At 43.7% G+C, this 13,487-nt stretch overlaps 2 protein-coding genes across 19 annotated transcripts in view; one reads left to right on the forward strand and one right to left on the reverse strand.

The window, feature by feature from the left end:
• ASPA (aspartoacylase) overlaps positions 1–8,701 on the forward strand; it is a 26,978-nt gene extending 18,277 nt beyond the window's left edge. For 7 of the 11 annotated variants that reach the window (XM_081172179.1, XM_081172180.1, XM_081172188.1 and 4 more), the window contains 4 exons: positions 2,374–2,467; positions 3,303–3,410; positions 4,564–4,673; positions 5,552–5,978. In XM_081172179.1, coding sequence (XP_081028305.1) covers positions 2,374–2,467; positions 3,303–3,410; positions 4,564–4,673; positions 5,552–5,749 — 510 coding nt within the window. In that variant the 3' untranslated portion in view covers positions 5,750–5,978. Of the gene's footprint in view, positions 1–2,373; positions 2,468–3,302; positions 3,411–4,563; positions 4,674–5,551; positions 5,979–8,341; positions 8,442–8,582 lie in introns of those variants that run through there. The other 4 variants (XM_081172183.1, XM_081172184.1, XM_081172182.1 and 1 more) reach the window with 4 other exon arrangements.
• TRPV3 (transient receptor potential cation channel subfamily V member 3) overlaps positions 7,847–13,487 on the reverse strand; it is a 35,660-nt gene continuing 30,019 nt past the window's right edge. For all 8 annotated transcript variants that reach the window (XM_081172030.1, XM_081172029.1, XM_081172027.1 and 5 more), the window contains 4 exons: positions 12,304–12,575; positions 11,690–11,802; positions 11,070–11,140; positions 7,847–9,842 (listed from right to left, as the gene is read on the reverse strand). In XM_081172030.1, coding sequence (XP_081028156.1) covers positions 9,748–9,842; positions 11,070–11,140; positions 11,690–11,802; positions 12,304–12,575 — 551 coding nt within the window. In that variant the 3' untranslated portion in view covers positions 7,847–9,747. The remainder of the gene's footprint in view (positions 9,843–11,069; positions 11,141–11,689; positions 11,803–12,303; positions 12,576–13,487) is intronic.

Raw genomic sequence — 13,487 nt, forward strand, 5'->3', positions numbered from 1 at the left:
CTCGCAGTGCTGTTGTTGCGAGGATAACATGGGGAGAACCACGCGCGCCCCCGGGCTCTCCTTGGAGGAGAAAGCGGGCAATGAATGCAATGCACGAAATATATGAGAGGCGACCAGGTTTTGCAGGTGAGGGGCCCCCGCCAGCCTCCGCTTCCAACACCCGGCGCAACGACGCCGAAGTTTCCCCCCGGGCTCGGCTCGGGGAGCAGCGCTGCTCCCACCGGCTCCCCTTCGCCCTCCCGGCTCTCTCTGCCGCCCACTGGGGACCCCCCTCACCTGCCAAGTCCGGAGCGCCGGTGGAAGTTGCATGCATGCATGCAGGGCGCTCCGTTGCCATTGCATTGCACTGCACTCCATGCAACGCCTGCACGCATGCATTGCCTTGCACGCCCACCAAGGGGTCTCCCCGCGGTCCGATGCGTCCCCTCCGGCGCGGATGCAGCATTGCAAAAATAAAAACCCCCGACGCAGCCCTACCTGGGGGGCAGCCTCCGCCTCCGCCGCTCCACCTCCGCGGGGATCCCCGGGCTCCATCCTGCCGCCCGATCTCCGCGGGGGCGCAGGCAGGCTGCGCGGGGTCTGCGCGGAAGAGCCCCTGCCCGCCCGGCCGCCGCCGCCGCGCTCATTCCATGGCCGGAAGAAGAGCGCTTCAAACAAAACACCCGGCCCGCCAGGCCACGCTGGGAAACGTAGTTTGCGCACCCCGCGCGGGCGCGGAGCCCAAGGGCTAGGGGACTACGGATCTCGGCAGCCCCCGCGCCGGGGACGGAGGGGGAGAGGCCGGGTGCAGGGATGGAGGGACGGGTGGGCGAGCGAGTGAGTGAGTGGCAGCCGCCAAGCCTTGGCCGAGAGCCAGGAAGGGCCTCCCCGGAGGAGGAGGAGGAGGAGGGAGGCGCAGAGCGGGAGGGAGGGAGGGAACCCCAGGGGTCATCTAGTGACGGCGCCCCAATCGAAAATTTGACTTTAAAAAAAAAATCTTTCGAATTTTTTAATTTTTCCCGCGGCACACCAGGCAACATCTCGCGGCACACTAGTGTGCCGCGGAACAGTGGTTGGGAAACACTGCTCTAGTGGGCTTCTGGTTGACCACTGTGAGAACAGAATGGTGGACTAGACGGACCACTGGACTGATCCAGCAGGCTCTTCTTATGTTCTTATGTGTGAACTGTGTAGCTCACTCTGGCACCAAAGAGCCAGGTTGTTGAGTTCAGCACCATTTGGAGATGGCAGGGTGTGTCTCTCTCTGTGGTTTCTCTGTAGCAAATTCCTCTCCTCTCCCCAACACTCACAAGGGTTAACTTGACATCAGTAAGACAGATGAGTGGAACAAGTAACAATGGCCTTGGTCCAGTATATCTGAAGGAGCGTCTCCACCCCCATCGTTCTACCCGGACACTGAGGTCCAGTGCCGAGGGCCTTCTGGCGGTTCCCTCGCTGTGAGAAGCAAAGTTACAGGGAACCAGGCAGAGGGCCTTCTCGGTAGTGGCGCCTTCCCTGTGGAACACCCTCCCACCAGATGTCAAAGAGAACAACAACTACCAGGCTTTTAGAAGACATCTGAAGGCAGCCCTGTTTTGGGAAGCTTTTAATGTTTGATGTATTATAGTATTTTAATATTCTTTTGGAAGCCGCCCAGAGTGGCTGGGGAAGCCCAGCCAGATGGGCGGGGTATAAATAATAAATTATTATTATTATTATTAGTTTTAAAAAAACACCATAAAGTCATTATGGATCTGGTTTAAGGTGATTTGATGAAGAGCTGAGCTCTGTGTTTTTTTTAATTCACCACACATAAGACATTTAAATGTTACTTCCCCTGCAGGAGTGGCGGAGGAGAACACTGCAGGAACATTTGAGCAGTGTGCTCAATTGTACTGCTCATTTGCATTAGAACATTGCTTGTTTAAAACAACAGTTTAATGTGACATGCAAACTGGGCCAGTATGTGAAGGATGTCATATAGCTAAGCTACAAATATCCTGGTTGTTGTTGTTGTTTTTTCCTGTAAGAAAACCTAAATCAGAGTTGAAAGGATGTGGGATGGGAAACTGCCCTAAAGGCAGCTTAATGCTTGGTCCTCTTGAGCACTGCTACATTAATTTTCTCTCTTTGATAATTTAATGCTGGAATCATGTTCACTTATATTATCACAAAACAGAATTCAGTGAAGCATACTTTGTGTGATCTAAGAGAAAGATCACCAACAAACACTGCTTTGTACTTTTCCTAAAGATGGCCTACTTATTTTAAGACAGCTCAATATGAGACAACAGTCGAGGACAATACATAAGCCAACTTTTGCACCAGTGGTCTTCTGTTAACTCAGCATTAATGTTTGGACAAGTACAATATTTAAACAAATATTTTCCACAGGATGCTTTGGCTCCAGAAGGCTGCCCTGTTTTCCTCATTGAGCATCCCAACCTGAAATATGCAACGACCCGGTCTATAGCAAAACATCCTGTTGGTAAATATGAACATTATAAGCTTTACCCAGTCCTCAGAGATGAAATATATGCAATTGTGTTCCCAGATAGGCTGGTACCTAAGTTATGATTCATTGAGTCATACAAGTTAGTTATTTTCAGCAACACCCATCTGCTTTTGGCAACCACATCTGAGGGCCAAACTCAAAGTATCCACATCCACACCCTGCATTAAAGTACTCTTGTAGCACTTTAAAACTTGTGGCTTACCTAAAATAATTCCTGGGAGCTGTAGATTTCTAAGCATACTGATTTCATGTAGCTTCACAATTCTCAACACCCTGAGCAAACCAAAGTTCCCAAGACCCTGCGTGGCTGTCAAAGTGGTATAAGAGTGCTTTAAGTGTAGGGTGCAGAGGTGACCAAATTCTTAGTGCCACACTTCAAGAAAGATAAAAGACAATATTGGGATGGTTAGAGGAGGGCAATGGATATGGTCAGGGGTATGCAAAATAAGCCCTGTGAAGTAGGGTGGAAAGAACTGGGTATGTTCTGCCTGGAGGATAGAATTTGGATGCTGACCTCTGTCCACCACTCCCAGTGTGGTAACAGCAGTCACAGCCGTGGTGGCTTCTCTCCTGGGATACAGACCCTGCATGGAGGTACGCTTGGCAAGCACCTGGGTCCCTAAACTGTGCAACTGCTTTCCCCATTTGAACAAACAAAAGATGTGTGCAATGCATTAAGGAAAATTTTAAATAACTGGGAATGTATACAGTAATTGAAACAAAAAATGTGGGGGGAAAGGGTATAATGCCAGTCAGATAGTGCTAAAGAGGAAGGGGAAGCTGATATATCCTTCACTTTTTTATGCAGGCATTGAAGTGGGTCCTCAGCCCCAAGGAGTTCTCAGGGCTGACATTTTGGACAAAATGCGGAGGATCATCAAGCATGGCCTTGACTTTGTGCAAATGTTCAATGCAGGTATAGCAGTTGTCAGTATTAAGCAAGCATCAAGTAGTTTGCTAATGTGCTGGTAGGAAATAGCAATCACAAGAGATTTTTGCAGTGTCCCTCCTAACAGGAGCGCTTCTGTTCAGGATGCCAGCCATGCCTTCTTCCAGCATATTCCACTCCATCCCACTCCCTTTTTTCTTTTCCAAGTAATACTCAACATTATCTGACTAACCTGAATTGGGCTACTTGGTGATGTGGTGGTTGACCCTTGCTGTTTTGTAAAAATATGCACTGTAGTTCTCCAGTCTTGGTGAAATGCTTCTCAGTTACACTTTATTTGGCTCCAAGTCTTTTAACACTGACCACCTGAATTCACAGTGATGACTTAACAAGAGAATCTTCTTAAAGCTGTAAGGTAAAGGTAAAGGAACCCCTGACGACTAGGTCCAGTCATGACCGGCTCTGGGGTTGCGGTGCTCATCTCGCTTTATTGGCCGAGGGAGCCGGTGTACAGCTTCTGGGTCATGTGGCCAAAATGAAGACTAAATCTTAAATCTTAAAGCTGTCCCTTAAAGCTGTACTGAAGACTAAATCCCACACCTGGGCCTAAATAAATATATCCACAGTTTTAAGCAGGCTTTTATTGTGTACCTACACAGCATGAATGCCACAATACTACAAAGTACAAAATAATATTTCATTTGAAAAATTCCTTCACAGTTACAATAATAGCCACTGACAATAGCTACTATTGTTATCTCTGAAGGTATGATCTGATGGCACCTAAGAAATATAATTACTAAACTTCATAAGATGCTGACAAAGGAAGCATTTTACTAAATTCTATCATCTGCAGAATATATTTTATGCATTGTATATTGTGATTAAGGTCCCTGATTTTCGCTGTTCAGATAAAATTTAGATCCGACTTTCATGCATCGCTGCATAACTGGGTCATCTTTCAGTAACCCAATCTTCTGAAGTGAGACGATCTATCGAAAAACATTTTCCTGTGACCAGATCTAATTATGATATTAACAAGATACAGATAGCTACCATCTTAATGACTTCAAACATTGTCAATAAAAAGATTCATTAGATTCAGTTTCTTTCCAAAAAAAAAAATACTAAGAGCTGTTTGACATAATACTTGGAGACGTTGCTCTTTTTTTCTCCCTAGGAAAAGAATTCCCTCGGTGTACAATTGAAGTTTACAAAATAATGGAGAAAGTAGATTATCCAAGAAAGAAAAATAATGAGATCATGGCTGTCATTCACCCTAACCTGCAGGTAAACACATGCCATTTCTCTTCAGATATATAGTCCGCTGCCCTGCCCTTGAACAACAGCAATGTTGGAATCTGGTGTACAAATTCCCCTTTGTTAACAGGAAAGTTACTAAAGGACCATGATTCATTCCATATGGAATGAGTGTGTGACTGTCTTGAATCAGCTCCCATATGGCTGATTCTTGAGTCACACATTCATTTCATGCACAAATCTTGCTCACTGGAAACAAGCATGAGAGCCCATGGGCCTTGCTAGGGCCTGATCTGGATATAATCCTCATTGAAAGACAGCAAGTGCCTTGCAGGCTCCCCCCCCCCCCCGCAAATTCCCTTATCTATTAGTTTTCCACTGTTAACTATAGTTTATGGTTGCCTGCTAGATGTGAATATATATCAGGGGTGGGGGAACACTTTTGGTCTGGCAGGTCAGATCTTTATCTGAACTTTGACAGATTGCCAGGGTCACCCACCTGTCAGGTGACTATCTGACATCATGATGACATCATGACCTGTGGGTAGGAAGAGCAGTCCACTTCACCAGTGCAGTCCCCCCACTGCCAAAGCAGAACCAAGCAGAATTTAACCCCCTGCTCATCAGCTGATGAATGGAGACTTCAATCCTGCTCATGAGGAAGAGATTAGATGAGTATGCCAGTTCACTGGCAGGTGTAGCTAACATAGAATTAAGCTGGGTGACATCAGCTGATGGACAGGTGAGCATGGTTTGGGGAAGTGGCCAAACAGGAAATACTCCTTGGCAGGCCAATATCAGCCTATGGGCAAGAGGTTTCTAACCCCAGTATAAATGAAGGCTAACAAGATAGGCAGTAATTAAAAATACTGTGTTTTTATCTACTTGTTTCCCCCCTGTCCCACAAGGATCAAGATTGGCAGCCTCTCAACCCTGGTGACCCTATGTTTTTAACTCTTGAAGGAAAGACAATCCCATACGAAGGAGACGTGGTAGTATATCCAGCCTTTGTGAATGAAGCTGCTTATTATGAAAAGCAACAAGCTTTTGTAAAAACTGAAATAGAAAAATTGAGTGCAGAAGGGATCAGAGCGTGTGTCTCTTAGAACTGGAATAATTTTTCATTTAACTTTTTCAAAACTTAGGATGAAACCCAATTACAGATGCATTTGATCTTTCTAACTCAAGATGGCCAGAACTCATAGGCTGTAACTCAGACAGAGACTTTAATATTTAATGGTAAGGAATATTTTTTAAGGAATAAGCACTTTGAAGGCAATATGATCAATCAACATTCAGAAGCATTGTTAGTATGAATGTATTTTAGTATTTTTTTTATAAATACTAAATGCTAAATATTTTTTAAATTAATAGCACTTTTTAATAACAGAAATATATGTTTTGTATTTAATGTGTTATGCCCCAAGAAGCTGAACATGGAGATATTTCATGGCCATTACTGAGGAAGCAGAAGAGGCAATGGACAAATTAAACCTGTAAAGATTATATTGTATTTTACAACAGTAAGGGCATCTCAAGTTCTGGAAGTGCTGCTATTATGGGAGAAGTTTTGTTGGAAATCCTGGAAACCAGTACCACAGTTTGGGGGCAAGCTCCCTTTGGTGAGAGAACCCCAACAGAGATTTAACATAGCAAAACATGCAAGAAAGGAAAGTGTGGAGATAAAGGCTGTAAAACCTTTAAAATGTGTCATTTCTAGTGAATCCAAAAGTATACCACTTTTAATGGTTCTTTCCAAAGTATTCCACTTCCCCTTCACACAGGTAGACCACACGTTTAGTAAGCTATAAAATGGATTATTTACAAAACTCTTCAAATGCCAGATTCATGTACTTTTCCATACAGCAGCCAGAAAAAGTTGCACAGGCAGTAAAACATTGCTTGGTTACAAAATGGTAAAAGTTCCTAAACTATTGGTGTAGGATAACATTAGTTTCAGACTTCATTCCTGTCTGAAACAAAATAGGCTGGTTAAAGCCATGTGGCTGGAAGGAGCAGCTCAGAGCTCGTCGCACACCAAATTCACATGCAGACTAAATAGAATAAAAGGCTTGGTTTTCTAAGCTGAGGGGAAGTGGCTTAGGCTAAGCTTGCATACTAGTTATATGAGGCTGTTTTAATCTACAAGATTCACCTCTTGAAATCCTGCCTGCCATGGTTAGTAGCAAAATGTACCTTATCAGAGAGACACTGGATACTACGTTAACATTAAACAGCAGAGAAGCACGGAGAAATGGGCTTGGCGGCTTCAGAGTAGCATTTTTAATAGAGTCACATCTGAATATTATTTAGGGAGGTTAATCTGGAACTGGAGTTGGGGAAAGGTTTCCAGTGAGAGTGAGAGTGGACTTATGAGCCAAAACATTTGGGTCATGAGGATGATCTCCTCCGCATATATGTGTGTGTTTAGATTTTTATCAGAGTGGTAGCCCTGGGGATATATAAATAAATTATTGCAATATTTTTCTCCTGTGGAGGAGGGGATACTTGTGCTCTTGAGGGACAACTCAACCGACTATCCCCTCTATCCATTGCAGAAAAGGTACTTATACCGGTAAGTCCAACATTCTGTTTTTTAAAAATTGTTTTATAAAGTTTGGGGTTAATAAAATGGAACAGGGGTCTATCTATGCAGGGAAGGTTTCAGGCCTGAACACGCCCCCTTCTATCTTAATGGACCCATGGCAGGCTTACCTGGCAGTGGTGGTAACATCAAGCAGTAGAATTAGCTGTGGACAGTTTGTAGCATTGTGAGAAATAAAAATGGGGGCCCAAGGGCACAATGAACTGGTTCCATAGTACCTTCTGTGCTTAGCATATATATATATGCGCACATGCTATTTATTTGCATTTGGGAGGGGAGGGCTTGTTGGGTCAGGTACGCCAGATTGATTTGTATGCTGTCAGTGGATTCTTGTTGCTGCCTTGTTGGGCTGTGTATGTGATAAAGGGGAGCCATACTGGGGTGAAGGCACCCTCTTCTATTTGTTCCAGTGTCAGTTTCAGTGTATTGGTCCATGTTTACTCCTGACAGTTCTCTCCAGTGTCTAGCTATGAGGCTTCTGGCTGCTAAGAATAGGTGGGTTATAAGCTCTATATAATGTGCTCCCATTGTTCTTTGATTGCTATTTATTGGTGCTAATGTGATTTGTGGAACAACTAAACAAAACATGAGAATCAAATGTTTATAAAAGTATCCTTTTTATTTCTCTTATTCACAATAAATATCTTTTTCTTAAAAACATTGAATAACAACAAATATTTAAATAAAGGTCATAACATTCAGCATAACAATGGTACCATATTATAGTTTCTATCTTTTCCCTCTTTTTTTGTTCTTTGGAAGACTTATCTCAAATGGCCATTTGGCTCTAAAGTGCTGATTGGGAAGCAAAAGGGTACAACATCCATAAAGACACGCCTTTAGAATAGTCTTCGGAAAAATATGCTGGGCTATTGCTGCACCAGTGTCTCTGTGGATGTGTGCATACACATCTAGTTAGCATACAAACCATCATTCATAATTTCACAACATAAAAACAAGAACACTCTTCAGTAATTATCCATGAGGATTAAGGCACATTCTGCAGGAATGACTAGATATAAATACTGTACATATACACCATAAACACATATAAAATATTCCCTTTGGATATGTGCTCATCTTCCTTTCGCAGGATAAGATTGGCCACCTTTTTGAATCTCCTATTAAAGTCAGGAGGTGAGGTGGCTCCTCCCATCCATTCCCTCCGCAGTACTGTCTTCTGGCACCCGGGCAAGCAGGTACCCAGGTGAGCACAGGAAGGGTCTGAGAGAATAACCACTCTCAGAATGGTTAGTGCTGAAGATTTCATACTGTGGTTTCACTTCAAATCTGAAATGCATTTTGTGTGTCATAATTTCTTCATTGTTTCCTAGTAGAGAGGTGGATGGAAGAAGGTAGATAGCGATCTACTAGTACATCTCAGGGCCATTTGCAGTAGATTGGCAAGGATTTCCAGCTCCCAGCAACCATAGCAGCAACAAAATGACTCCCTGCACCGCCCTTAATTTATACTGCTGAAATGAAGAGAGCATAGAGGTAACCAAGAGTGGGTTTTCATGCATAACTTTGTTCCATTCTGCTGACCTAAAAAAACTTCTAGCTTCAGTATTCTTTTAAGCATATGTCTTTTGCACCTGGCTCTAGTTGGTGGATCTCAAGGATTAATAAAAAACAGACAATAGATCCCAAGGGATTCTAGTAAAAATAGAAGTAGATCCCATAAGTTTGCCCACTCCTGCCCATAGTACAACCAACAGTCTCAAGGTTTCATAGGAAGTAAAACAAACAAACAAACAAACAAACAAACAAACAAACAAACAGCACCCTTCAAAAAGGCAAAAGAGAGATTCTGTATCACATATTGCCAAGCTTTAAGAGAACCTTTTGACAAAGAGCTATCTTTAAAATATTTATAGACCTGAGGTTTCATTTGGCACACTTTCAAAGCAGAGTTGTGAAAAGTTAGTTGTTGGTTTTGGAGATGGAGGGCCAGCAGTTGTGAAAAGGCACTCTGTTTCCAGCTATGTGGTTGGTCAAAGCACAGAAGCAACATTTGTGGCATCCTAACCAAATATTTAAATGTTTTCAGTCCATGGAATATATTACCATTTGGAGTGCAGAGGCCCAACCAAAGAATCATTCCTTGAACTTATGCAGATGGACCTTCACACAAGTGGGCTATCTCAAAATCTTATTTCACTGTACCATTTGGACCAGTTGCTCTTTCTTTTCCATGTCGTTGCCCTTATTTCCCCTTCCATGACTTTGCTTTACTGCCTATCATTTCCACAAGAAACCAGTTCAGCCAGCCTCTGAAAGTGAAAGCTGGGCTGTGTGAGGAATAGCAGCAATAACAGCAGATGTCTTTCCTGCCCACACCCCTGTGATTATGCTAGGAGTCTAGATAGTCTTATATAGTCCAATGTACAGCTCTATGGGGTTCCTATTGGGGCATCTGATTGGCGACTCTGAGAACAGGATGCTGGACTTGGGATGGGCCATTGGCCTGATGCAGTAGGCTCTTCTTGTGTTCTCTCGTTACACAGATGTTTCTGGCAAATCATAAATTTCTTCATACGTATTCAGAGTGGTCTTGCTATTACTCCTTGATGCGTCATGCATTCTGCTGTAATCTAAAGAAAAATAGTCAAAATTGTTTCCCCACCTCACCAGTACATTCATTTAAAAACCTTTCGTAAATAAAATTGTGTATGTAAGTACAACAGCACATGCCCCATTTATTCACTGAGGCTGTGATCCATCTTCTGTGTGTACAGTGGGCTTGGGAAGCTGCTATATTCTTAGTCAGAGATCATTGGCACAGCTTGGTTGGCATTGTCTACACCAGAAGCAGTGCACTGGGTAGGGTGGAGCTTCTGTGCTAGCTTCCTGTCTGATAGGTTGCTGTTGCTTACCAATAGGGGATGGGCAAGGAGGCTGATGTCATGCAAACATACTAGTTAGGAGCACTGGATTTGCTGCACCAGAGCATTTGCACTATTTATTACTTATTTAAACAATTTATATACCATTTAACTACAATAGTCTCTAAGCAGTTTGCAAAAATACAACACAAGGAATATTAACTCAGTTAAAACTATAAAATCACTGAACATGCCTACCAGAATGAAAAAATCTTCAGTTGGCCCTGGGCGTTTAACAGGGAGGTGGCCTGTCTGGAAGGAAGTTCTGTAAAATTGGCCCACAATCTGAAACCATGGCTCCTGGTGGATACAATCTGTGCATCCGGGCGCTGGGGGACAACTGTGACACCCCACCCCACCCCTCGAAGACCTACGTGATCAGGACATATATATGTGATTGGGTGGCCTTTGAGGTATCCTGGACCCAATTTGGTTAAAGGCCTTGTAACCTGGCCCAGTAGGACTGGAGCCAACCACCTGGCCTCTCCTAGTAAGCAACAGCAGCCCCACCCCACTTAGTGAACCACTACTAAGAAATAATAAACCTTTATTGTCACTATACCACCTGTGTGCAGTGAAATTAACTACATGCCAGTGGTGGGTGGAACTAGGTGGATCAACAAATGTGACTCTTTTCCTTGGATGGGAGGCTACACTCCAGTTGTGCAAATGTCAGAGGTTTAACACGTACGCCCATACATCTCTCCATCCCCCGTGCAGGCAAGTAAGACATTATCACACATCAAGAACACAAGACTCAGTGAGGAGTGTGGGCTGGGGAGAGCCCCAAGGGCCAGATGGAGAGATTTAGAGGGCCACTGGTCAGCCCCTGGTCCTGAGGTTCCTTCCCCTAGAGTGTGTGTGGACACACAGGACAAAAAGGCCACAAAGCTTTTTAAAAAAAATATTACCCCCAAAATTATAAATGACTCTTACCTGTTGGACCTGGGTCTTCATTGATGAATGCAACATGTGTTTTCCATTCAGTCCATTTGACTTCATTAATCCTAGTTAGAGAATCCACACATTATAATGATTCATCTTTTACACCATGACAGAAACACTTCATGTTTTCAGATTTTTAATCAGGGCTCAGTATTCATTTAATCGATGCACACTTAATCAGTATATGAAAAAGTAATGTCATGTTTTGAGCAGGGGCAGCTAACCTGTGGCCCTCCATATGCTGCTAGACTACAACTTCCATCATCCCTAAGCATTGGCGATGCTGACTGCTGGGAGTTGGAGTCCAACAGCATCTGAAGTGCCACAGACTGGCCACCACTGGTTCACAGCATAGTTTCACTTTTTATACAAGATTGGAATTCAGTTTGTAGAGATGGGCGTATTTGATTTTTCCCTATGGGACACCAGTGGAGGTAGAACATGGCCACCATGACTAGAAGCCTTGATGCAGTGGCAGCACAGTTAAAAGAGCAGCTTGGAAACTATCAGATCCCTTAAACATGCTTTGTAGAGCTTGTTCATTTCTCTCTCTAATAGGACACAGTTATCAAAACAGAGCAGCTTCATCCATTTCTGAACATCTGATTTACCTTAAACATAACCTGGTATCATTCTCTGCCACTTTGCACCATTCTCCAAGCTGGAATTTTCTCCTCAGGAATTTTGGCAGGATCTTTTCTGTTTCCACAATAGTTCTTGCCCTCTGGTGGTAACAAGAAAAATGTTACCAGATAATGTAAAAACAAAAAGACAAAAACTTTTAAGAATGCTTATTGGTGGGTGGATTTCATACTTTTAGTCAAAAAGAATAAAGAAAAAGAGATCCCACAAACAGAAGGTGTGCTCACTCTTGGTCTACAGCAGGTACGGGAACCCACATTAGGCCCAGCATGGGCCTGTTTTGGCCTGTTTTCTCCAAACAACGTCTGCATTCCCCACACCAGATATCATACATGACTGCAAAAAGGATTTGGAGCTTGAAGTGAACACTTGATTGTTCCTTTGCAAACAGAACCCACTAATTAGCTAGGCGGGGACTGACAACAAGCCCCACTGAGATCACCCATGCTAAGGCGAGGGGACTAACTAGCTGTGCCGATCAGCTGATTGGCGCTGTCAGCTGACATTCTGTTTACAGGCATGGTTTAGATTTTGGCTGGAAGGATATGTCCACCCCCCCCCCAGTGGTAATGGGAAAACCAACCTGAAGCCTCCAGATATGTTCGCTCTCCTTAGATATATCTTCCACCGTCTCCCCCATCAATGCGATCAACATGTTAAGGAGGAGAACAAAGGTCAAGATGACGAAGGAGATGCGGAGCAGCAGAAACAGAATGGGGTATTTTGCATCCTCGTGGATCTCCAGGTCACCGAGGCCTAAAGTGAGTTTGAAGAGTTCGATCTCGACATTCCCTAAAGTGCTGAAGTTACTGCACTTACTGTTTTCAGGACAATCATCTATCAAGGCAGCAAGGGCTGTGTTTGAGAGAAAAAGAGAGAAGGGCACCTTTAATATTGTTTATTTATAGATTGTCTTCTGCGTTCCTGTGCACTTTGCCGGAATAATAATAATAATAATAAATTTTATTTATATCCCGCCCTCCCCAGCCGAAGCTGGGCTCAGGGCGGCTAACAACAATCAAATAACCATATAATTGAATAATCACACATTCTAAAATATTTCATTATAAAAATTAATTAAAATCAAATTGATGGCAGCCAAAGTGCAGTGCAGGTTGCCAGAGGAGGGAGTCAGGCTGCGCCCTGACCAAAGGCCTGGTGGAACAACTCTGTCTTGCAGGCCCTGCGGAAAGATGTCAGGTCCCGCAGGGCCCTAGTCTCGCAGGAAGTTTACAAGGAGTTCTTAACAGGGTCAAGAATGGTTGACAAGCTCCCCAAAGACTCCACAATCCTTGCATTTATCTTACCCCATATTCAGAAGAAAATGTTGGGGGGAAGCTTCCACATTGCAGTCTATTGGAGACATGATGCTGCTCATCCACAGAAGTTTTGTTCACCATCCACGCAATGTTGTCCCCATTAAAATCCCATCCTATAACCCCCTCTCCCCATTTAATTTGAATCTACCATTTCCACAGGGTGATTTTTTTACTTGCTGCATTTTCTGCAGAATTGGTACATCTGGGTTCAATGGAGAAATAATATGGAGCAGAGTGTTAGGATGGTTTTCTGTGGAAATGACACAAAACTTAGCCGCATGAACTGCCATGTGGAAGATCCAAATCATATACTGGTCCAATTTGGATTGGTGTAAGAGGATGCAAGCTTACACATTCCACAGAATGCTTTGTTGGGCAGAGCAGGGCGGGCCCTGAGTTCTGCAGGCTTAGTCCAGCAAAGATTAGATAGCTCACCATTCCAGCTATG

The sequence above is a fragment of the Podarcis bocagei genome (assembly GCF_964188305.1).
Source record: "Podarcis bocagei genome assembly, chromosome: 15".
Classification (NCBI taxonomy): Eukaryota; Metazoa; Chordata; class Lepidosauria; order Squamata; family Lacertidae; genus Podarcis; species Podarcis bocagei.